This window comes from Sinocyclocheilus rhinocerous, unplaced genomic scaffold (assembly GCF_001515625.1).
Source record: "Sinocyclocheilus rhinocerous isolate Xijiao unplaced genomic scaffold, SAMN03320098_v1.1 scaffold892, whole genome shotgun sequence".
Taxonomy (NCBI): Eukaryota; Metazoa; Chordata; class Actinopteri; order Cypriniformes; family Cyprinidae; genus Sinocyclocheilus; species Sinocyclocheilus rhinocerous.
The window spans coordinates 1053161-1080288 of NW_015642825.1; the positions used below are offsets into that span (position 1 = coordinate 1053161).

A 27128-nucleotide genomic window follows, 5' to 3' on the forward strand; every position below is an offset into this window, starting at 1 on the left:
GGTGAAATCTTCCAACTGAACCATAGCTAAGGTTTATCCAAAAAAGTCGCTAGGTTTGTCAGTAGTATGAATATTCTATGGAAAAAAGCAGCTAAAAGGGTCTGAAAGTTGCTAAATCTAGTGCTAAAGTTGCGCTCGTGTGTGTGTGAGACGCAGGAACTAACGGCAGGGGGCGGTGGATATTTGTGGCGGTCAATGTGGATATTGTGGATGAGTTCTTCTGTGTCATCACGTTCTATTAGTTCTACAGCTTCAGTTTCGGAACTTTCACGCTTAGTAACACATACAGCTGTTCCCTCACCACAGTGCAACAGTGAAAAGGGACCCCTTTCAAACAGTGTCGCGTTCCGAACGTTGTTTAAGCGACATACACCGGTATTGCGGTATTTAAAAAATTAATATCATAACAAAAATAAACACCGGTATTCGGTATGAACCGGTATACCGCCCAGCACTACCCTCACTCTTCTAAAAATTCACCTCTTCAGACTGTTCAAAAACTCTTGTTGTTACTAAGGAACTTTGAGAGGTAAAGGAGACTCAGAGTTTGTCACCTGTTTCTCCATTTCCCGGGACCCCCTTGGCTTTCAACGCTGCCAGCTTGTCGGCCAGTGTGGCGGAACGGTCACGCTTCTAGCGAGAGAGGAAGAGATGTTTTGTCATCACTGTGTTGAGTAACATACCCAGAGCAGGGTTCGGTATCTCTCCGGCAAAGACAGCGCTTAACGCACTACATACTATACATTATGGTGTGGTGTGTATTCTCTGAGGCAGAACCTCTGTGATTTGCAGTGAAATCAGTGTAGTCTAATTCCTGAGTGAATGACTTAAGGTGCTGCACATTTACTGTTGTTTGGCGAATTTTCGTAGGCGAAATCCTATTTTTCAGTTGGAATCAGTCCGATCTGAATTTTGCACGAGCAAAGATTTCCTAACGCAGATTTTACAAAGGGTTAGTTATGTGGATTTGAAATTGATCTTTGCGTGAGCTGTGCTTCACACATTTCTGCACTATTGAGAATAGACAATTACCTTTTTTTGCCCACAAAAACTCACAGACATTTTGCTAACTTGACCATACCTTTATGGAATGAGCTGGTTCTTTTTAGTGAACCGAGAAACCAGTGTGATCTGATTGCTGAATATTTTTTATTGAATATATATAAACATTATAACAAAAAATATTAGACTGCATTTGTGTTGCTACTGAAACATTTGTGTAAACATTTGTAAGAATTCATTTAATTTCTGATTTGCTAACTGATAACTGATCTCAACTCAGTAAGAGCTGCATTCCTTTTACCAAATATTTCTTCCTAAAGTACTAAAAGAATTGTTAATGGAATAATTAAAGATCTGAAACGGATTCTGAATCAGAATCATTCAATTATTTACGATTTCCATGCCTTTAGCATTCCAGAAACTTACGCAGTTCCTATCAGGATGTGTGCTGTAATAGTAATCGAATTTTGAGGTACAAGGTACTAACAGTGTTGTGATCGTAGCTAATCGTTATTCACACGTAGTTCTCCAGAGCAGCTAAAGAGTGAGAGCCTCATACTGCTAAAGTCTGGAGCGAGTTTCCTTCCTGGCAGTCTCTTTGGAGTGTGTATTATTACTCACACATTTGTATGACATTAGGCCCTGCTGGTCTGCTGAGAATAAACCGCAGTACCTGCCAAGCGGCACGAGGACACGCTAAGCGTACATTGACCTTTGCGGTAAAATTCTCACATTAGAGAGTTTTGGTGTAAAATGGCATTCATGAATCGTGCATGGCATGAAGAGGGAGCTGTCAGTAAGTTTCAAAACAGATCAGGGTATTTTGCGTCTCTCATTAAATAAATAAATAATAAATAAACAAAATTAGCATTGCAGCAGCTGGGGCCGCACGACGCTTAAGGACTGTAGCAACTGTCACGACAACAAACTGCAAGTTGTGATTTGGATAATTAGGTTTCCAGGGTAATCGGCCTTTCTGATTATACGATTTATTTATAACTAAAGGCAATGCCTGCCTTCACAACCTCACATTGCTAGTGTGAAGTGTAGTTTTTGCTCTCAAAAGCCAAATTTGCTTAGTTTTTTTTCTTTTGAAAGCTTATGAAATATATATATATACCGTATTGTCCCGAATATAAGACGATGTTTTTTTCTTGGAAATACATCTGAAAAAACGTGGTCGTCTTATATTCAGGGTCTAGACTTTGACATGTCAATAATACACCCACAACACTAGGTGGCGCCAAATACGCATAAAACGAGTGTGCCATGAAATACGTAATGTAATGCGTGTTGTAAAGAGCGCGAGTAAAAACAAAAGAAGCAGAAAACCTTACAGCTGCATGAGTCGTGACTGTCACGTTAGCCTGATGGGACCAAACTCCCTTTGTGATTTTAAAATGTAAGACAGTACCCAGATTTGAAGACTACAGTAAGATTTAACTTCGACTGTTAATAAGATTTTGGTAGGCTACTATTAGATGGATAGCCTAAATATCCTAATTCAGATGGGCTATTTTTTATTTTTATTTTTTTTAATGGTATATCAAAAAGTGAATATTTTTAAAATGTGATTGTTGGTACATTTTACCAGTTTTTACCATACTTTCAAAACAAAAATTAAAATAGGAAAAATATGCAATATGAAAATAATTGAAGACAAAATGTGTTTTACTGAGAAAAAACAAGATTTGGTTTTTAAAAAGCCTTTTTCCAAAAGATACATCTGGAAAAAGGGGGGTCGTCTTATAATCAGGGTCGTCTTATATTCGGGCCAATACGGTATATATATATATAGAGAGAGAGAGAGAGAGAGTGTACCATATATGTAAATTTAAAGCATAATGTATAACCCTGATAATATAATGTATAACCCTTTGTGATAATGCTTATGCTTATTGTGATCTTGCTTATTACACAGAAAAAAATATATATATCTTTTTATAATCAGGTTAAACAGGTCTTTTTAGCCAGGAAAATAGACTGTGGAGGGATAATGGGGACATAAAACCAGCATGACTATTTACGATAGGAACAACTACAGTACGTTGGTTAATTATAATTTAGCAGGCATTATGAACAAATATTTGACCAGAGAATGTTGTGATTGACCAGTCAAAATCAAGTATTCCGGAGAGGCCTGTAACAGTATATAGCATATCATTGAAAATATCATTGTAAACCATTTTTCAGTGTAACAAAACAAGCAGATGTACTTTTTCTAGTCTGTTTGGAAGACAGGAATTGGATTAGCCTTTCATGAATGTGTGTGCGCTGTGAGGACTGGAGGAAGTGTTGTCAGGGCTCCAGTTCCGTGACCTTGGGCCAGGAGCGAGTGTAACCAGGTGAGGGCCTGGTGGGGCCCAGCCAGGCGGCTCAGTTTTCACTCAGCAAATTTCATTAATACGGGCTCCCCAAAGAGCCTTTCATCTCCACAGTCAAAAGCTCTTCCGGACTGAGTGGGCTCATTTATTGAGAAACGGGGCTGTGCTACTTAAGGATGGTGTTCGGTTATTACTGGAACCCAGGGCATTTTTCGGGTGATTAATGTGTGTGTGTCACTGTGGGAGCGAGTGACTGCATCAGAGAGTATAATTCTTGGAAATAAGTACTTATAACTGCAGTCGGTCTATGTAAGCTAATGCGCTCTGAAAGTGAGAAATTGTTCCCGCTCTGATGCGATTGTGTTTAAGTGCTATGATTTGCAATGAGTCTTGTGAAAGGGGACAGTGTAGGTCAGGGCACTCTCAAGGCTAATTGAAGGCAACTGAAACGAGGGCTGCCACTTTAAAAAAACAAACAACGCTACGTTACAGAGCTAACGTTTACATGTAGAAAGCACGCATGCCAATCAAACAGCCATGCACTTTATCTCATTATCAGGAGACCCTCTGGGACGAATATGTAAAGTAAAGCTGTGAAAACGTTGAATGTAACAATAACATGGCACAGACTCAACTTTTGCACCCTGAGTATTAAATCATTCAAACAAATGTCAGAATAACAGATATATAAATATTTGGTCTAGATGTCAAAGTCACTCAAATATAAAAATTGTGTATTCTCATAACGTACAGTAACAAACCTGTAAGACTTTTTTTCTTCCATCAAAACATTTTTGAGGAATATCTTGGATTTTTAATAAAAATGAAAGTGAATGATGACTAGGACTGTCAAGATCCAAAGTTACAAAACGGCAAATATCATAAAAGTAGTGCACATGACTTGCTTACACTTCAGGTTTATTATAAGATACCAGAAGCTAGATTTGGTTGAGAAATAGACCAAAATAAACTAATTCTTTTGAGACAAACCTTTTCGATGAATCAGTTGTTGTTGTACACAACTGATTCATTAATTCGGACTGATTTGGTTCTCAACTCACTGACTCAACGGTCCAGTCGAAGCAGTTTTAGTCTGTTCCGCACATGAAAGTTATCAGAAGGCTTCAGAAGATTTGTATGAACCACATTGAAGACACTTTTATAGTGTTTTTGTCCTTTTTGAAGCATGAAAGCTTCTGTCCCTATTCATTGTAATTTAATCGACAAGACTGACCAGTAAGATTTTTCAAAATTTCCCCTTTTGCATTCCACTTAGGATATAAAGTCATATAAGTTTAAAACAACATGAGGTTAAAAAAAAAAAAAAAGTAATTTTGGGTGAAATAATCCTCTAAAGCAGAGCTTGGTCCCAAGTTATTTTATGGATGTTCCCACAAAGATGGTAAAGAATGCCACTCACCGAACCTTCCTGGAGTCGCCTGTCTGCCAAAGAAATGTTAAAGCAAATCATCACACATGAGAATCATCATAAAACAAGGCGACAGTTTTGCCACCAGAGCCAATGTCAAGCATTCGGCAGCGTTTCCTTAGCAACCGTGTTAGGGCATCCTAGAGCCAAGGGAGGTTCTCAAGGGACCGAGTTTGGTGTGACAGATTTATAGTGATAAAAATATCCTCTTGAGATTTATGAAACTGTTTTTGTTTTTGTTCTAGACAATGGTTTTGTCAGAGTGCACTGGGGGTAATTACATGAGGGTTGTTAAAGAACATAATGTCTGTGCAGATTAACACAATTTACCCAAAAATAGACTTGGGAACAAAAAATGATTGATATGAATATCTGTTCCAAATTATATGAATATATGCAAATGGAGGCTGTCTCTAAATGTCATTTAACCACCAAAGACACTGACAGAGTAATGATTCTGCATGAACCACACTAGTCTTCCAAGACCAGGCTCCCCATTCCAGACCTGCCCACAGAATTAAAGCAGCTTTGGGGGGCCGTGTTAGGATTAAAGTCCTTGTTCCAAGAATCTCGGCATTAATGAATGTCATAATTAGAATAAGAGAGCCTTTGCTCAAGTGAGGTTCACGGTCCCAGGCATTACACCATGTAATTTGACTTGTTTATCCCGAGGACGCCTGGCAGCTGCAGTGAGTCAACGGAGAGGGACGCCTCCTTCCTTTGTGACCGCCGCTGCCGTGACATCACAACGCCACATTCCGCCCCCCCGCCCCCCCTCCCCATTTCGGCCTCCGTTATTCCCGTCTGTAGGAGAAAAGCTCCCCAGTGGAGGTGGCTGGCAATGGGATATACGAGTGTGGCTTTGGCAACCCTAAGCCAGGCCTGTCTGTGATGTCCCCTAAGGAATCCAGGCCGAAAATAAGCAGGATTAAATAATCCAGGATTAGAAATGTTCGTCTGACTTTCAAGGGAGGCCCCAAACCACAGGTCTGTCAACTGCTCCATTGACACGTCGTAAAAAAACAGCGTCTGCCACTTTGCACGGCCGCCATAACTCTCCCGTCACATGAAAAAGTGGACCAGTCTGGAAGTGAATCAGACGCACGTGCATTAGTGGCCTCTCAGGCGCCTTGATTAGGCTTCGTTAAAAGAGCGTTATAGGTGGAACATGGCCTCAATTAGTGTGTCGAGAATCTTGGGGGCCACAGGAAATGGCGAAGACTTTAGCGGCCACGCATCGCAATAAGAGTCTCGGAGCACAGTACATCCACAAATGGCTCACGGCGCGTGCTAATCACCCGCAATTCCAAAGCCTTACAGAAACAAACGCATGAAGCCTAATGAGACGTTGAGATTTGTTTCTGTACAGATACAAGAGGTCAGTTGAACCACATGAAGAAAAACACTTTGCCAGTCAAGGTCAGCGGTGATTACTGAGCCTGTGGCCTAGACATGTACCCTCTCCATGGACTATTAAAGCCACATGGACTGTGCTCTCCAGGCTCCTTACGTTTCTGAGAGGTCTTCACACATGCACACACACACGTTCACCAACATGACAGTGCCCAGACACCTTTCATAAAACAGTATGACCATATGAGGGAGTGACGCCTGCAGCACCGTGTGCGCGGCAGCTTTCAGGCCTACAAAAGGACCTTTAATCAATCTCACATGTTTTTAAATGTGAAGCGTTGATGCATCGCTTGGAAAAAATGGGAGAAATGCAAAAATATGCTCTCTGAGGTCATCACATACGCACCAGATGACTGCAAATCCCTCACGTCAAGTCCATCCCTGGCTAATGCTCTTGGATAAAGTCAAGAGCTAACAGACATTTAGATTTACCTCCTTGTTTGTCTCACATTGTAAATATGTAGGTGGATCGGCCTAGTGACACATATGATGTTAAGGACACCCTATCGACAGAGCAGGCCCTGTAAACTCCCCAATGTCTCTTCAGCCAACAGCTAATCAACATGAGGACACACCTAATAAAAGCCTGACATATGTACTCCTCAGGGTGGGGAGGGAGATAAGATCGCCGTGGCTGTAATCTGTGACATATACTACCGCTTCTCTTCTTTCACAAGTCGTCACTCTTGTTTTACTTGCCCACATTCTTTCATGTGCCCTTACTGAGAAATTAAATTATATTATTAAAATTGATGACAGTAAAAATTTGGGGTCAGTAAATTATTATTTTTTTAATGTTTTTGAAAGAAGTCTTTTATGCTAACCAAGGCTGCAATTATTTGATCCAAAATTTAAACACAATTTAAAATATCTGTTTTCTATATTTTAAAATATAATTTATTGCTGTGATCAAAGCTGTATTTTCAGCATCATTACTCCAGTCTTCAGTGTCACATGATCCTTCAGAAATAATTCTAATATGCTGATTTGCTGCTCAAGAAACATTTCTTATTATTATAATTTATTTTTATCAGTGTTAAAAACAGTTGTTCTGCTTAATATATTTTAGGAAAACAGTGATACATTTTTTTTTCCAGTATTCTTTGATGAATAGAAAGTTCAAAAGAACAGCATTTATTTGAAATAGAAATTTTCTGCAAAAATGTAAAAGTCTTTTATTTTATGCATACTTGCAGAACAAAAAGTATTAAAAATACCTTAATGACCTCAATTTAAGTAGTATAAGTGGAAATAAATATTACAAGTGATTTCCTGATTTATTTCAGATTTTTAAAGAATGTGCTGCTTAATTTCTCATTACCATAACATGTCATGCTTAAAGTTTGGACTATATAATGTAACAAAAAAAATAAAAAATGGGGGGGGGGATAGAATTTTAAATAACATATATATATATATATATATATATTATACATGCATAACTTATTTAATTATTAAATGCCTCTCTCAGTAGACCTTCAGTGTAAAGTCACATGACGACTGCTCATCCAATCACCCAGAATCCTCAAAAAAATAAATAAAAAATTTGTCAAATCTGTGGCAGAGAGCTCACAGCCAGATACTTTTCAGTGGTTTACAGCAGAACGAAAAAGACTTCAACTTTTAGTTTCTTTGGTTTATAACATTGCAACACTGTCATTAAGACCCTGGGAATTAGGGATCTCAGTTTTCACTTCGCATTACCCCTTCTTCTCCATGATTAATAGGTGCAAGTAAACATATTTTTTTCTGAAATTGAAAAATCAGATTCAGATCCAAGTCAAACAAGACACATGTCGTTCTGGAATCATCTCCCTTTGGTTACCCCAAAATCCCCTCGCCCCAGCACACCCTTTGGGTGCAAAAGAATCGTCCACAACCTCACTTTTAACGCGTGTTTGTGCTTTTCCCATTTAAGATGAAGCCATTTTTTTGCTCTTTTTAAATAAGACATATAGTTTATTGGACGTGGCGCTGGCGCTGATCACATTGTGTCGTGTTTCACATTCATCTCTCCCTCCAGCTCCTTGAGGAAACCACTTTCATCTTTTCTCAATGCTGCACGCTTGCACAAACGTCTTTGTAAGAAACACAATCTTCTTTTCCCTTTCAAGCGTCTGCAGTGGCAAAAGGCTACTTCAGTGCAGCCTCTATTTATTTTCATTTAGTTTGTGTGTTTCTTGTTCAGGTTGTTTGTATATCGCTCCAAGCTACTGTTGATAAAGATTCCCAAGGCTAATAAGGACCCCAGGCTTTTCCGGCTCTGTTATTTTCATCTGCGAAAGCACCGCTAGCCGTTTCTGTGACACATGGCATAATGATCTACGTCTGATTACAGACCCTCTCGGGGCACGTGGCTGTCACCCCATAGTGCGTCTTGCATTGTTTGTGCGCCAAGTGTGTAGGAAGGCAGTGAATCACATACAACCCTCCAGAGTCTTGATCATAGGAAGAAAAACACTTGTTTTGTTTTTCTAGGCAACATCTGCAGTGTGTTGAAGGTCACTAGAGAAGGCTGGGTGGACAGCTCATTCTCCCACACGCCTTTGATGCAGTTTTAATTTTGACAGCAAATTTTGATTTAGTTTTAGTCATAGTCTTTTGACTAAAATGCCATTTACTTTTAGTCATATTTTAGTCATCTGAATTGTTTTTAGTTTTAGTCTAGTTTTAGTCGACTAAATATCATAAGATTTTAGTCGACTAAATCTACAGTAAATTTAGTCGGCTAAAATCTAATGGGTTTAGTTACAGTGCATTTATGAAGCATTTCTCTAAAATTTCCAAACTCATTATATAGGTTTGATATTGTGTCAGGTTTTATCATGATAGACACCGATTTAACTGCGGTGACACACAACATGCCTTTATGTTAAAATTAAATAAAACCACTTCAAAGACATGGTCTTCTTATTAATGAAATACCAATGGTTATATAGGCTAATTATGCATTCTTTATAGCAAATTGTTTACCATATTCTTCATTCTTTCAAGCAGACATATTTATTTCTATAAATAAATTAAGATTAATCTTTAGGGCTCCTAAAGTTTTTCAGTGAAGAGCAGTGCGTGATTTTCTGTCTTTCTGTTCTTGCTTGATTAACATCAATGACTCGGACAATAGCAACTAAACTAGGCTGCTATCCCTTTAAAACCGAATGCACAGCTGCAATGGATGCAATGTACTGATAAACGTTCTCCCTACTGTTTACGTTCACTTAAGACGTAATCAACTGTGTTTACATGAATACTCGTCAAATGGACAATTCAACATCATTTTGAGTGTAATTCTCCATTCATGCGACGCGAAAGAGTACACGCGCGCTGTGAGACGCGCTCTCTGTGTGTGTATGCTTCAGCGTCTGCACTCAGAAAACCGGACCGAAATGAGTTCTCTCTTGCGTCGTCAGATTTATCCATATGTCTGCTCTTCTCTTACTCCCACATATTGACATTTTTGAACGTTTTATGAGACGTGCAGAAAGTCTATGTTAGCTTTTGTCCGACCAGTTCATATGTTCGCATCTAACCTCCGAACCATGCAGCAGATTCGTGCTGAATGAATCTCTTCCCAAATCATCCCTCCCTAACATTTTCTTCTCGTTTTTATTCGTTGACGAAAATGTCAATACATATTTGTCATAGTTTTTGTCATTCAAAAAGAATTTTAGTTCGTTATCGTTTCGTTGTCGTCAGTGAAAAAAATGTCGTTGACGAGAATTATGACGAAAATTATTCCTCAACGAAATTAACACTGCTTTGGTGTTACTTCACAGTAATTATTTGATTATTGAAATGATATAGTTGTGGAAAAAGTGCTATCCACCACCAGAGTTTTTGTCGTTTGACAAAAGCATCCTTTAAATTTAGTCAACATTTCATCACATCATATTCAATTTTAGTTTGACTAAGATGGTATCAAATTTTAGACAAAAATTTAATTTTATTTGAAGAGAAATTAAATCAAATATTTAGTCATTCTATATATTACCTGTAAGCATACAAAGACCAAAAATGGCTTTATCCTAAAAGGCTGATGGGAAAAACACAAAAACACAAGAGAAAGGGACAGTGCACCCAAAAATACTGTTGACGGTAGCCATTGACTTCCATAGTATGGAAAAAAAAATCCAATGGCTACTGTCAACTGTTTTCTTCTTTAAACATTCTTCAAAAAATATTTTGTGTTCTGTTAAAGAACACAAAATAAAGAACATAAAGAAACTGATATAGGTTTGGAACAACTTGAGGGTGAGTATATAATGACAATTTTCATTTTTGGGTGAACTATCTCTTTAAAGAAGAGGTTCGGATGATTTCTTTTGTGAAGGGGTTTTAAAGTAACCAGAGGGAGATGAATCCAGAACAACTTCTGTTACAGAAAAAAAGTGCATATAAAAATACTAGTGCATATACTAGTGCACATAAAGCATATACTAGTGTATATACCTCATTGCTCTTTTTTTTGTTATAATACCTCTTTTTTCGCTGTTTATATCTATATTTATGTATATTTCTATTCTGCCAGTCCTTGTGTGCTGCTAAACAATTTTTCGTTGTTTTTTAAACAATGACAATAAAGATCTATTCTATCTATTCTATTATATTCTATATTCACAACATGATATACATTCTGACTAGAACATAATTTAGTTCAGGTTCACTCATGCATTTGCATCATTTTGTGCAGATACAGTTGTAATATTACGTTTATGTTTTTCATATATCTGTCTAATCTCATATTTTCATTAACAGTACATTTTAGTTAAAATCGCTTAATTATCGTCATAAATCATGTTTTTCGTTTAGTCTCAGAAATTTCAACAACACTCTGATAATGAACATTTTTGTGAGTAAACGTGTGGTCAGATTTACGTTGTTTGGCAAATTTTCACCGACAAAATCCATTTATTTCAATAGGAATCCACATGTTCCAAGACTTTCGCGACAGATTTCCCCACAAAAATTTCAGTTGGTCATACCAATTTGCCACAATTTCTTGGTTTAATAGTGACATCTGTGTAAGTTATGATTCATATATCGCTACACTACTGATAACAGACAATGGACCTTTCTTCTCATGAATTTTCGCATTTTAACAATGATTTGAGAGGGGATGTTTTAATTTTCCACCCTCTCCACTTTATAAACTATTCCCATGATACAAAATACAGTCTAAGATCATAAGTGGTCACACAATTCAACGTAGATGGCCCTGATGCACCCTGGACTTCCCTCTATGCTGCTTTTTTCATAGACAAGTACCTGTCCAGCAATGAGTAAACATTACAACACATCTCATACACACCCATTGAAAAGGGTCATCCAAACCCATTCCAGAAACAACACAATGCAAACCGCACTTACAAACACATACACACGGCAATCTAAAATGAACTCCTTCTGAGGCCCAGTTTATGTTGGCATGCCGAGTTAAACGGAGCCAACAGAGACAAAAGCAGGGGGAAAGAAATGACATAATGTAACAATTTATCTGTGCATATTTCCCAGATTTGATGTCCAAAGACTCTATTGCAGAGTTCCCAAGCATGTTGTATAGATAGCAATGAGGCATGCATATTCAGCTAGCGGCTTGTCTAAGTGTGCGTTTTGGGTGCGTAATGACCAACCGCTCGGTGTTCGAGTTCAGCCAAGTACCTCCTCGCAATGCGGTGGCCAGAATGACTAATGGAGGTCTGAATATCTGAACTCACTTTGTGGAGTCGCACAGGAAGATAAAAGAGAAAAACAACAACGAGAAAGTTGAGGAGAAGCGTCTGTTTTCACTTAGGTCCTCCGCGCACCACAAACCTTCCCATTGTTGCCTGAAGGAGGCTGGCTGCGAGCATGGCCTCGGATCATAAAAAGAAACTGTAATTAGCTAAGTGACAATTGAGTCCGTCATAAAAGAAGGGCAGCCTGGAAGTGAACCCGAACTGTTAGCTTTCTTTCACTCTCATAAACTGACCAGAGCGTTTTGTTTAGCGTGCCGCTCTCACTGTAAACCGGCCCTGGAGCGTGTGTGTGTGTATGCGCGTGTGTGTGGTGGCTGGCAAGCCAGGCGTCCAGTTCTGGATGGCCGGGTCGATGACTAACTTGCCCTGAATCGCCTGTTCTCCCTACTCAGTTGCTACTGGCACATCTGGCATGCTGACTGTGCCGCTTTGTGCCATCTCAGGCATGTCAAAAAAAGCTCTGACATTTGACCAGAGCGTTTTCGTTGGGATTTCAAGCATCTTGACATCAACAAGACAAGTGCTTCTTATGCGGGAGCCAAGCACAGAAGCTAGACTTGACTTGCTGTTGATCCAGAGGATGTTGTAAACACAGCAGCGCGGCGCAAAAGTGCTGGCCTGTCAGAATGCTTTCCTGGCCTTTTGTGAAGGGCAAAACAGCACCGCTGCCAGTGGGAGGAATCCAGTCAGGATGAGCTCCGCTGCTCTAATGGGGCTTTGTTTGTTGTTTTACTCACCCTGGCTTTTCCGAGATGCACGCTTCTGTACAAAAACATTCCTCGGACTCATTTTGTGCTTTGTTCACACTTGCAAAAACAAACGGAACGGTTAATACTTCCAGTAACAAGGGTGTCAAGATGGGTTCAACAGTTTATCAACCAGAGGAAACTCTAAACCTAAATAAAACCATGAAGTCTAATGTATACAATTAATCTAATGCCTCTAAATGCACAGAGATGCATGGTACCGGGCTTAGCATTGGCTTTAAATTGACTGATTTCAAAGTTAGGTTTCATCCTGTTCAATCTTGTCTATAAGAAAACTAATCACTATATATATATATATATATATATATATATATATATATAAACATACATTATATATATATATATATATATATATATATACATACATTATTTTTTATCTTTTATCAGCATGGATGCATTAAAGTGATCCACAGTGATATTAAAGTCATTTCAAAAACATTCTATTTCAAATAAATGCTGCTCTTTGAACTTTTATTCATCAAAGAATCCTGAAACAAATGATTCCGTTTACACAAAAACATGAAGCAGAACAACTGTGTTCAACATTGATAATAATCAGAAATGTTTCTTGAGCAGCAAATCAGCATATTAGAATGATTTCTGAAGGATCATGTGACACTGAAGACTGGAATAATGATGCTGAAAATACAGCTTTGATCACAGGAATTACAATTACATTTTACAACATATTTAAAAATTTTTATATTGCACAAGATTACTGTTTTTACTGTATTTTTTATCAAATAAATGCAGCACTGGTGAGCATAGACCTCTTTCTACAACTACAATATATATATTAAAAAAATTTAATTATAATTTAATTAAAATTTATAAAAAAAAAATTTAAATGGTTATTTTTACACAACTTTGTTAACTGATTTTTTTCTTTTTCTTTTTCTTTTTTTAACAAGTACACACACACTCTCACTCATACACACAAATCATGTAGCTCTGACCCTGGGTTTTTAATAAGTGGTGTAGCATTAGTGATCTTTACCAAACAGATTAGATCTACACAGTGAAAGTGTGCTGGTTTGTGTCTGGGTGATGTTAATGGGACTATAGTGATGATAGAGCGGCAGCTCTTGAATTTTTCAAACTCAGGAAGAGGCTGAAAGTTCATTTGGAGGCTGTGCTGCTAAAGAAGGAAACTCACGAGTGCGTGGTCACTGCAGTGCATTCGTTCTTGCTCTTTCAAACATGTGCAAGCAGTTCTGCTCATTTAAATCCAATTACCTTCTCAACCGGTCGTCATGGGAACCACCTGTGATAAACACCCCAGCACATAATGGCCCCAAACTATTTCCCAAATTATAGGCGCCCTCAATCAACACAACGAATTAGGCCTTTTCCCCTCTCTCTGCTTCTGTAGAGCGGGGTACTCTGAGTGCTCTTTCTCCTGAGACACATCTTGGCTGAGTCCAGAGTGCAGATCATTGTAAAAACTTGAATGAAGTACCAATGCACGCATTTCACATTTTGCATGTTAGCAATTACAGGTGATGTAAACTAAAATGCAGATCGAGTATTTGAACAGAAATTCTTCCTTTGCCACAAAATACCTTTAAAGCAGCAGGCAATAGAACTTTGGCTTGCAGCTGTTAGTTTATAAAGTCAACATGATAAAATAAAAATGAAACAAAACAAAACAAAACTTGATTTTAGCCTCGAGTTAGATTGGATTGTTCCATTCCACAATGGAAAAAGTAGTTGGTAGGTTGAAAAAAATGAGATGGCTTAACCTATGAAACATAAAAAGATCAGGAACATGTATTAAAAACTAACAGTGTCAAAATAAAGTGATTTCATGTTGACTTCAATTAATCTCTATAAGCATTTCAGATGTTAGAGCATTAAATCAATCATCATTACACAAATTCCCCTGCAGGTTTCCTCTTATCAACAGCCTTGTAAGACATTTTATGAACATCATTTATGCAGGTTAACATGAAATCAATAACGAAATAATAATAATTAATCCTGCCTCTAGCTAAGCTGATTAATAGAGTCATGATGATTCCAAGTCAGATAATCAGTGAACTTAGAATAGCAAATGCGAAGAAGTCAGAAAATCTTTAAACATGAATACCGCAGTGCAAAACCACTTTCTCTGACGCCACGTAGATTTATCTTATCATACTTAATATTGAAAACATCTGGTACTGCTATTACGACACAGCACAGACTGTTAGGTTAATTTTGAACAATCAGGCCTTGCTAAAACAAAATAAATCAACAGTTTACTCTGCATTACAGACTGACCCAAGATTCTCTCTGGTGGGTCTGTGGAGTCGTGCATGAGAGACACAGAGCTGCTCTACACCGAACACAGCAGTGCAGCTTTAGGAACACTGGGTGGCTCTGTGGGCCCCACAGCATGCAGGAGATTTATTAACACTACAGACCTACCCCATCTCCCCCATAAATACAGCAAACAGTGTTCCCACAGGCCACCATTTCTCGGAGTCAACCTGTCGTCCAGATCCACCTGATCTGTGTCTGAATGAGGCACAAACAGTGTCCAGGGAGAGGATATGATTCCACAGCATGCTGTGAAAGAGGGAAATGCATAACAAGGCTACAAGTCAACAGCCTTCAGTGAAAATGCAATGACTTTTTTTACCTCTCGGATTCAGAAACCTGAACATACGGTAAAACCATGGTTGCACAACTGCAAACATACTGCACTGCACCCTCACAGATTGTACTTTTATAAACCGCAGAGGAAACTAAACTAACGTATTTCACAATCTCGATGTGAAAAGGAGGCCTTAAGTGTATCTAAATTTACTAACTAAACGTTCCCCCATATCGTGCACGTTTTTCTTTATTTGGATGCTAAATTGCTTACATGTGTAATGGGATATTTTGGTGCACACAATATACATAAAAACCTCTTGTCCAATAAAATATATAGCCAGCATTTTAGATTTTGCCTACAGCTGCAAACTACACATTGTGGTGTAGGAGAGAATCTGGCTGCTGACTGAACCTGAACATCTGCATGCAGAAGATATTCATGCTCACATCTTTCAATAGTTCAAAAAACGTTTACTTACTGGTAGCAATTTATAGGCAGGTATGTATTTGATCTAAAATTGTGTACTTTCATTGAACAGTTGCATGTCAGCAACAGGGCACATTTTTTGACCTGAACTTAAATGCAAGCATATTTACAACACATTCCTGATGAAAATAAACATCTTAAACCAGCCTAAACTGGTTGCCTGGTCAGACCAGTTTGTTGGCTGGTTTTAGAGGGGATTTGAGCACTTCTCAGATAGTCAGGCTGGGAGAACTGCTTAAACTTTAGTTTTTTCTCTTTGAATTGTATATTCAAAAATCTTTACTGACCCTCTAACTGTTTATTTTCACACTTTCCATACTTGGCATTATGTAGCAGTTTGACAAAACAGCACTATGCAACTTAATTCCTTCACCAAAACAGTGTAAACAGGTTTATTTATTTATTCCTCCTGTCAGCGGAAACAGAAAGTGCTGCGTGGGCAGTGACTCGAGCAGATGTCCGCTTTGGTTTCTGCCTGACCCACATGTACTTGGTTTCCTCGAGTCTGACAAGGTTAAGAAGCTACCGGCAAATGCCACTGCCTCCATCTAAGAACAGCACACCAGGTCATTAACATTTCTCAGGTAGGAATATTAGCTTCCTCTGACTGATCTGCCTTTGGGGGGTTAAGCTCACCCATTTCCCACTACCAGGTCCAAACTGTGAATTTCAAAGTCCCTTAGTGTACATCAATCAGCTCACAACCCTGGGAAGCCAGTACAATTCGAGAAAAAAAAGTTAAGTCGTTGAGCTTTCTGTATATAGTTGGCTTTCTGTCAGGACTCCAACGTCTTTGTAGCTTGTATTTATCTAAATATGTCTTCGGAGTAAATCACAAAGCTGTCTAGCTTTTTGAAACTGGCTGAGCGCAGCCCTATTTTGGAAGACGCTTGGCTGGATTCAGAGAGGGTTCATTTCTCTGAAAACGATCAGTAGGCCACTTCTGAAAGGCCTGAGCTAGAGCTCTATGGTTTATGTGCTCGGGGCATGTTGAATTATTAGCCAGCTATTGTGGGTAGACAAACACTGCATCGCTTTACACAGCAATATAATGACAGAGTTACAGTATTATCCCTTATTACTTGATAATCACCATTTATACGGCAGCAGAGCAGTAACTGCTTGTTTTTATTATAGCTTTTCAGGACCCAAATATTTCAAGGAGTAGTTCACCCAAAAATGAAAATTCTGTCATTATTTACACACCCTCATGTCAGTCCCGGCCAGTCATTATAATAAAAGAAAATTAGTACTGGGACTGTCAAGCTCCAAAATTATTAAAAAAAAGCACTGTAAAACTCTTCATATGAATCATGCACTATATTCCCAGTCTTCTGAAGACATGCAATAGTTATGTGAGAGGAACAGGCTGAAAATCCACCCTAGCTCTCTATGAGCATTTATGAGACTTCTTGAGAGAGGTAGTGATTTGAACCTTTAATTCAGATCTTTTCAAAGAATCAGTTCCAGTTCACGAACCCGAATCATTTGGTCAGTGAGTTTGAATTAGTCCGAGTTGTCAACAAATTTGTTTTGCGTCTCAGCAATTAACAACCCACTGGATTGAAAGATTTTTTCAGTGAATATCCACTTAACTTTTGATTGGTTTTTCGTACAAAGCTGACTTTAGCAGAGTTTGAACAGTGCAACAGTCATGTGAACCACATTTACGGTACTTTTGCGCTGTTTTGGAGACTTTCATGGCATGAAAGCTGTACTCCACATTCTTTGTAAAAGCACGACCAGCATATTCTTCTACATTTTTCCTTTTGTGATCAACAAAACAAAGAAAATCACACAGGTTTGGAACAATATTCCAAGGTGAAGCTGCAATAAGGGTTAATAAGTCATTAACCAATCGCTTAACTGTGCCATAAGAAGTCATTACAAGACTTTAAAAGCACAGTGCACTCTGTAAAAACAGCAATCGTTTTGAAGCACGTTATGGAGAGCTCATTAAGGGAACCAATGAGCTAAATGGCTTCAGAGAGTCTGCAGACTTCTGGAGTCATGTTTGAGATCCAGGCAGGAGCTGAGAGATGGTTTGTGTTTGCAAGGCTGAGAGAGCCAGACCCCCTGCCCATCTGTCGAGCTGAACTCCACCGCTTCAGGCCAACAGGAGCGGGGCAGAGCACGAGGGGAGAAAACTCAATGTGTGGGACAGTGATTTGTTTCTGTTAAATAAAAGAAAACAACCGTTTAGAAGGCAAATAAACCTGTCATGGATAGAACGAGAGAAACAAAAGACATCTTCGTGATGAAAAAACTATGGCAAACAAACACGTGCGCTCAGAGGGAAGGAAAAAATCCAACCTCGGCACCCAAATCAGGCAAACTCGAGATTCAATCAATTGCCGCTGTTTGGTGGTCATTTCATGCCGACTAACTGCTCGCCTCTGCCGGAATAATTGCACCCAGAAGATTAAAGAGGGAAAGTTTAAAATTGGCTGATGGGAAGGGGACATAAGACAAGATGATGCATTCTGCTTTCCGATTCCTCTTAATGCACCAATCACATGCAACCTGAGCTTGGGGTAATGGCTGGGTCTCATGGGTATCACTGACCGAAATATCCTACACTACCAGCGCAGGGGCCCGTCTCCGAACAGGAACTGAAGTTAATATAGGGGCTCATTCAGCTGCACCGTAAATAAATAGGAGCAGGCATGTTCAAGACTGCTTTCCAATTCGTCATTCGCTTTTCATTATTCGGTTTCACCGGCTAGACAGAGAGATCTAGACTTCTAAGAACAGGGCAAGGGTGGAAGAACTTCTAGAAGCCTGACCAATCCCTCGGATAAAGTGTGTAAGTGCGCTCGCATTGAGTATGAGGTGCATTTCTGAGCCCACACAGTAAAATCTGTAACTGTAACCACAGTCTTTCCAGGCTGCAGAGAGTGCTGACCACAAATGGCCTCCGGCAGTCGTTACCGCACACGTCTCTGCAGGGCTTTTCCCCCACGACCCACAGACCTGTCTTTCTCAGTCTCCATCGCCCAAAGGCCACTATCCTCTCTCTTTTCTTCATTATTCATCCGCAACGTCCTCTGCTCGCATTTCATTCCGCTCCTGAGTCTTACTCAGCGTTAAAACGTGCTCTTTACCTTTCCCTGACCCCTGTCAGTGTTTCCAGCTCTGCTGGCCATGGACGGCCCCAGCCTAGCTCCGTCTAACCCTTCCCGTGTGCGACACGGTTGGCTTGCTTTCCCCAGCTGGCCAGTCTTGAGGTTTTTAATGGGAAGGTTATGGGTGAGGCCGTTCATATCGCACTAACATCAACCAGTGTAACGAACCTTGACAAGGTAAGGTTACAAACCCTGCCATAAACCGCTCCCGCCCTGGACAATCTTCATTAGGCGTACTCCAGTTTACATTTAGAAAATGTTAAAATGAGATGGAACAAATAAACTGTACTTTACATTTGCTGTTGGAAAAGAGAAGAACAGACATTTATAGTAAACATTTGGACTTCCGCCTGAGCCAGCTCATTATCTCCCTGTAATAGACAAATATCAAAATACAGTATAGACAAGTATCAGATAGATATTTATAACAGATAAATATCAGTGTTTCATTAAACGGAGTATAAGTGCAAACAGCCCACCTTGTTAGCAGAGGCTCTTTACACTAGCTCCACCCACCAATGTCTGGTTGGCGTAGACAACATTACAAAAGACGCGCATTGTACAAAAGGCTCACTGGCATATCTTTCGACGCGATCAACCTGAGTTCGAATCTTCCTTTTGCTGAACTCATTCTTCTCTCTTTTCCCATCACATATCTGACAGGCCTTTTTTTTTTGTCCCGATATAAAGTGTCATCCATTTAAAATATGATAGTTTACACTCAATATATTATGACTGCATGCAGTTTTATAATGTACTACAATTATGAGGTGCAAATATCAGCCATTTTTTTATGTATAAACAGAAAATTCTGCTATTTTTACATAGTGTAAATAGAATCACAATCTAGTTTCTGTTATATAATATAACAGCCAATTAATGAGCAGTTTTATTTTTTTTAATTTTCATGTGGTACATTATAATGTGATGCCTACATTCACTTTTAGCATTTATTAATTAGAGTTTTTAGCATTTTATTTCTTATTTATTTAGACAATTTGTCATTTTAGTATCGTTATCATTATCAAATTATTTTAGAAAATAATTATCAGGTTATCATTATCGGTTATCGGTATTGGCTTAGAAATTAGACTGTTAATTCCAATTCTAGTCCATATAATGTCATTAATATCAAGCTAGAAAAGCATGTTCTATGAGTTGCTGGCTTTAAAAACCATTTGCAGTCCCGTGCCATACTGTACATTAGTGCAAAGCAATAGTAGTAACTTGTGAATGATGAGCAAAGACACTCATGTCTAGTAATCTTTCAAACCAGGGAAACTATTATATACAAAGCTTCAAATGCCAGAATCTGGGCCAGCCAATCCAATCTCTGTAGCTTCATGGAAATGTTTCAAAAACACAAAGCCGCTTGCAGAACTTAATGGTGCTCTAGAGCAGTGGTTCCCAACCCTGGTCCTGGAGGCACCCCAACACTGCACGTTTTACATGTCTCCTTAATCAAACACACCTGATTCAGGTCATCAGCTCATTAGTAGAGACTCCAAGACCTGAAATTGGAGTGTCAGAGAAAAGGGACATGCAAAATGTGCAGTGTTGGGGTGCCTCCAGGACCAGGGTTGGGAACCACTGCTCTAGAGTGACTCCTGTGTCAAAATCGGCTTCAAATAAACACTTGTAAAGCTTAACCTTTGCTCTGGCACAGGCCTGACCTGATCACGCTAGATATATTGACGATTGTAAATTCATAAATGAAGTATCCCGCGGCTGGTAAGCCAAAAATGTCCCTGATTCAAAGCAGAGCAGGAAAATATTCAGAATAAGAATGTCGTTTAACCAAGGAAAATATTCCCTCTAGCATACCTTCCCCTCTCCATCAAGAGAGGTCGTGTCACATTAAGCTTGGCCCGGATTCCCGGTCCATCTAAAAGAATCACATCTGAATGGGCTGAAGGAATAACACAGAGAACATCCCTGCACTGACAGCGTCCTTAAAACAGCGTTTGGGAAAGTCAAATATTTTAGCAAGATCCTTTCCAGTACAATGATCAAAATTAAAACAGTGGGAAGTTTGACCGCAAGCTTTTCCAGGCACCGATATCAAAGGGAAGCGATGACTTACAGGCGGCCCAACTTGGGTGTGGATTGGAACAGCAGCTCTGGCAGGACCTGGAGCCGGTTCCGGTTCAGGCGGCTGTGAGGAAGAGAGGACAGGGAAAGAGCAAGAGTTAGCGTGGTCAAAACATCTACAGTCAAGAGCGAAGAAACGTAACGTAAGAATGATCTTATGCAGAGTATAGATCAGTGGGTATGCACTTGGGTAGTTAGATTATCCAAGACAGAAAGAGAGAGTAAAAAACCAGGGAAACAAAGATGGAAAGGTTGTTTGACTTGCACAGCGACATGCAGGCATCTGAATACCTAGATGGATGAGACAACAAGGCAAACGCAAACGACACACGGACAGACCAATCCGTCTTTCTGATTAAAGAAACAAGCCGAGTCAACGTTGTTATTAGGATCAGCAGCATCATGACTGGCCAATAGCTACATCCTGGGCTCAGGAGTAACAGCTGTGCTGGGGCTGATGGGAAACAAATGTACTTCCTCTGAACATGGTCTAGGTTATCTCCAGCAGTGCTCTTTAAAGGCTATTATCACTCACGTGAGCCTGGCCAGACTGACTGTGGGCTTTGATAGGATGACCCTTATCACGCGAGTATGGGTTTTGATAATAGCATGCAGGGTCACAGAGCAAACCAAAGGTATGTGGAGGAGGAACATCACTAGCGTTTTGTTTTGAGGATCTACAACGTTTATAACTTAGTTCCTTGCTGTAGCCTTCAGGTAGACTCATTCTTGAAGGAAAGAGTTGGTTTTCTCTTGCTACGGCCTCAGCTCCATACCTGAGCCTGCTTGACAACATCTTGTAATATCAATAATAACATAAATGGATCTTGTAATAGACCTTAGTCAGGGCAGTGCCATATTTAATTTTTGACAGGAATGAAAACAAAGCTACAGTATGAGGGATATAAATAATGTGTGTTCAATGGATTGTACTGCTGTTTAATAACATACAGACTGTTCAACTGATGAAACTTCCTTCGGAAAAAAAACAAAAACTCCATAAAACAGTTGTGAATTGTTAAAATTACATGATCTAATACCTTTATACAGTGAGTGCCGTTGTAAAGACTCTATCCCTCACAGCCTTGTTAATTTAAATCCTCCGATATAAATTTGATATGGCATGTAACCTGATAAAGGTCTATTGTGCTTTATGAATATGTGGGTCAGTGACTAGAATTCTATCAATTTATTAACCGAAACTCATAAATACAATTAACACACCTTTTCTAAAGTTTTTTTTATTTCTTAATTTGACACTGAAAACTGTAATGGCTGCTGAAAGCACACAAGAATAAATTATATTTTAATAAAAAGTTTAAATGTATTAAAATAGAATACTGTTAATAATATTTCATAATTTTAATGTTCTTACTGTAGTTTGATCAAATAAATTCAGTCTTGGCAAGAGACTTTCAAAAACATTGAACATTTGAATGGTAGTGTATATTTAAAGAAAATAAAAATAAAAAGCATTAGGACACTCACATACATTTATGGTGTAAGGATTTTTTTTTCATTTGATGGTCACCGCATTACATTTTTATATTAATTACATTTTTTAATTTTAACTTTTTTTAAATTATATAAAATTATTTTTACACCATAAAAAAAATCAAGATGAAATAAAAAATAAAAATGCATGGTTCTAAAAACTCAACGAGTGTTTTAAAGTAGATTTTTAAAAGATTTTTCTTTATCGTAGACGCTCTTATTTGTCATTGACCTCAGTTCAGATGCTTTGATGTACAGGGTTTGAAGGATCAGGCGAAGGACTTGCCTCAGATTTGACTCTTGTTGAACCTTTTTTTATAATCTATTTTTAAGCACCATGTAAGTCACAATGTGTAGCATGAAAACATTTCTGTTCTTTCTGTTTCCATATCATTAATTCCAGAGCCCTTGCTCTCATAGTGGGGTCAAGCTATTTATATGTCTGCTGGGTTACAACAACAAAAAAAAGTCACACTCGGGTGTCAGATGGAGGGAATACAAGTGAACGCACTGGCCGTTTCTCCGTTGAGAGCGGGTCATTGAGCTAAACGCTGTGAAATTCCAAATACGAGTGACACAATGAGGAATGTAGATCTTAAGATCCAGATAAACCAGACCCACAAAACCACCACAGAGACAGATTCTTCAGAGGTGGTAAACAGACTCTCGATGACGGCTGCTGATTTTGATGCACGTTCGTAACTAACATGTGGTGGCAGCTGCCAACAGACTCGGTTAAACACAGACAGAACCGTGCAAACATTTACAAGGAATGAAACGCACTGAGACATCTACACATAAACAAACTCAAGGATGCTAACACAGGCAAACCACAGTCCAGGCATTCTTTAACCTTGTCCAACGGCAGTAATAGCTAGCATGTTTGGTCTGACCCTATGGTCAATTTCACTGGGAAGTGTTAAGATTCTCACCAGAAAAGAGCAAATGGCTGCGCTCCAGATGTCAGGGGGCAAACGAGCAATTAAACCCGCTGGACTTGAAATGAAAGTTATGGAGGTCACTTTCAAGTTCTCAAAGTTCTTTTCGCTTTTGTGAAGATGTTGTAGATTAAAACTGACAAGGTCAATGTGTTGCTCGTAAACAGCTACAAATTCTTTTTTCCAAAGCGCACATAGAGAAACATGTGGAATATGTATCACAACAGCATGCGAGTTCAATCATTTCTTCTATTTGATACTTACATTCTCTCAAGCTGTTTGAGGTCCTGAAATGCTCCTCTTTCGATCACACTTATTTGATTGTTCTCCAGATGTCTGTGGAGGGGGGGGAAAAGAACTTCAATATCCAATCAACTCCGGCGATTCAACTTCAACTGACATTGATTAGGTCTCTTAAAATATTGAAAGTTGACAGTTGAAAGAGAACTAGAGAACCTCGTGACTTCGCTTCGTCACAACAGCGCACGATAAGCATGCAGGCTTTCCTCATGAAAACCAGAGCAGATTTCTCTCTGATTTTATGAAGTGTGCGGTTGCCTCAGCAGACCCTCGTTCATGTCCAGCATGCTTGTGACGGCGTACCGGAGGGTATTTTCAGAGCTCTCCTCTATTCTGAAGACTTTGTCATATTTCAGGGCCCTTAAAATTTTCCAGATGCATTACAAAGACAGCACATCTCCATAGCTATTTCTTGTTTATGTTTGAGTCTCTTTGAATCAGGGCAAACGCGCAGTGACACGCATTGGACGCACACAGCCACTAAATTACATTCGGCACCGGATAATACAAGCAATCCTCCAAAAAGAGAGACAATCCTGAAGCAAAGTGCCTCTAAAGTGGACTTCCGCTTTCTGGGGTTATGAATGATGTTTTTAAAGCAAATGTTTAGACACGCAACTGTTTTTACAGCCATAATCCATGCTTTGTCATATCATTCTGTCAGGAAGAGATGAGACATTTGGCTAAGCCAAGGGCTTTTTTACGAATGCCGCAACTTTAAAGCACAATCCAACATGGCAGTCCAAAAACACAAGAGATCCCACAGGACGAGCCTAAATTGATTTGTTCGTAATAATTGCATTCTTCACTGATAACAAACATATCATATAGTCTGCATCTATCATAAATCTGTGCCTGAGTAACTATCCGGCTCATTCTTACAAATGGGGGATCAACCCCTCCGTGGTTTATGTATTCGCATTTAACGTAATCCCTTTCGATCCCGACCAGATGGGTTTTGGTGTGTGCTGAAGAATAATAACGGTTCTTTTTCTTCATTTTTCACCATCTCTCCCTCTTTCTGTTCTTTGTCTTTCTCGTCTTTATAGAAATGTTTTGAAGTTTTGCATAGAAACATATGGGACACAGGAAAAACACCTATGCTTTCACAGGGGCTGACAAGAAGAGTAGAAGACCTGTCTATTGAAAGGGTGAGGCAACACACATGGTATTGCTGGAACAGTCTTTGTTATTCTTGCCTTAAGCGTTAACCAAGTGCTGGTTTATAGGAAAGTCCCAGGTCAGTGCAGACGGTGCTTCCCTGAGGACCTTTGAATGGGAAAGATCTATGTCCCAAAGTAAGGTCAATCTTTAACTGTAATATTTAATTATTGTTAATTTATTAGGAAACAAAAATATAATAATGATCATTACTTTAAAACAAAACTGATCAGTGCTTATGAATGTTTAAAACACATTTGTCAATCAAAAGTCAAATGGTGCAACCAAAATTCAGACACATGCAGGAGTGTAAAAAATAAATAGGAAATGATATCAGAGGGCCCATGCAGACCCTCATAATTGTGTGTCAAAGTCATAAATTATGGCCATGTTATGACAAGGCAAGGTTAGTTCCAGTTGTAAAATGTCAATTGGTGTAACTCTCCAAAACCCTTTTTATATTTATGAATTAATAATTCCGATATGTTTAATTTTTTAATTTGTATTTCCTTATTTTATTTATTAATTTATTGATTTAGAAATAAATTACATTGCAAATGGCACTTCTCTGAGGACTTTTGGGTGAGAAAGATCTTTGTCCCAAGATTATCCTAAACTTTTGTCCTGGTTAATTTATTAATTTATTATTATTAATTATTATTAATCCAAATTAATTTATTTCTTTGCAAAAATACTTCCATAAATAATAATAATAATAATGGTTTAAAAAACATTTGTCTGCCAATCGAAGTCATGTGTTGCAACAAACATGCAGAAAATAAATAAATAAATAAAACAGGAAGTGATTTCATAGAGAGAACCCCTACAGAGCCTCATAACTGTATCTTAAAGTCATTAAAAGTTCAGGTTGTAAAATATCATATGATGTAAAATGTAATTTGAACCTACATTTCAAATCTTTTTTGAAACTAATAAATTACAGTGCAGCTTACACTTCTTTTTAGCGTGGGAAAAGTCTATGTTTCAGAGTGAAGCACAAGCGTGGGAGAGTGCATAGGTGTGACTGGATGCTTGTCCCGAGCTATCAGACAGAGGGGATCACGGCACAAGCCTTCCAGAGAGATAAGGGTTGCCGAGGCTGTTCACAGGGCCCAGGGAGAGGCTGATTTTGGTGCACGCCATGACCGTTAATCATAAACCACCTTAAACTGCCTCGTGCTGCCCGCCAGCCACTGCCTCTGCTTATGACTGCTCTCTTGGGTGTTTATTTTACTCCTCTTTTTCACTTGTTTATTTTTATCTCCATTCCACTCTCTTTACAGGCTCTCGTTCAGGAAGAAAACAGCACAGAGAAATATATGATTACAGTCATTAAGCTGAAAGAACACTTTCTCCAGAGAAGCCCAACTTGCTAGATCACCACTGCCCTGCGCCTCTCCTAGCAACCGTCCGTCATTTACAGTATTTATTCTAAAGGTTAACGTTTCTGGAATGGAATATATTGTCACATATTCTTCAAACTTAAGAACAAGTTTGAAGATTGACTGCATCTAAGGCGATGACTTCATGCGAGGTTCAGTCACAGGGTCATGTTAAATGTGTTGGATTTACTCAGCTTAAATGTCAGTTTGTTTTAGTATGACTTGTGCCGTAATCCTCCCGGCTTTCAGCCTCGAACCCTTTGATGGCTTTGACTGTAAAGACAACACGGAAGAGGAGGGGAACTTGGGAGTTAACGGAAGGATTAACTGTAAGACCGAGAGATACAGAGTGACATCTTACAGCACGCGCAGGTTCTTGAGGCCAGAGAAATCCACTTTGGTGATCCGGGTGATGTTATTCCGGTCCAGATCCCTGGAAAGAAAAAAAAAAAGGGGGAGAGGGATTGAGAAAAAAGTTAAAAGCTTTTCATTTCACTTATGCTTTCAAACATGATTTTTCAAGTCTCAGCTCACAGCAGAGTCAGTAAACAGAGAATTTAAATTCAGAGGCTCCCTGGCAGTGCCTCAACGGCCCCGACTCGCACCAGATGCCCGCGGGGCAATGCTGTTCAAAGCTGGAGTCTGCCAGGGAGCATTAGTGCCATGCTGTGGAATACTGAGTCTGAGAGGCCGAATGCCTCGCATTGTGCTGGAGGCGACTCCCTTTCAGCATGCTGCTATTGAGCTGCCTCGACTCTAAACATTTCCATGCACACGCTCTCATGCACGGCTCAGGGTCACGTCAGCATACACCTGCCCTTTTCTGTTCTACATGTGCAATTACTCTATACAATGCAATTATTTTCTTAATATGTTTAACTGGGTCAAAGTCCCTTTCAA

The 27128-nt window shown here is 39.1% G+C and overlaps 1 protein-coding gene across 1 annotated transcript in view; it reads right to left on the reverse strand.

Annotated features, from left to right (window-relative positions):
- The window catches only part of LOC107756681 (slit homolog 3 protein-like), a 175540-nt gene that overhangs the window by 136953 nt on the left and 11459 nt on the right, over positions 1-27128 (reverse strand). Inside the window, exons 3-4 of the mRNA XM_016573881.1 lie at positions 23650-23721; positions 20946-21017 (exon numbers count right to left, since the gene is read on the reverse strand). Of these exons, the coding sequence (XP_016429367.1) occupies positions 20946-21017; positions 23650-23721 (144 nt within the window). The remainder of the gene's footprint in view (positions 1-20945; positions 21018-23649; positions 23722-27128) is intronic.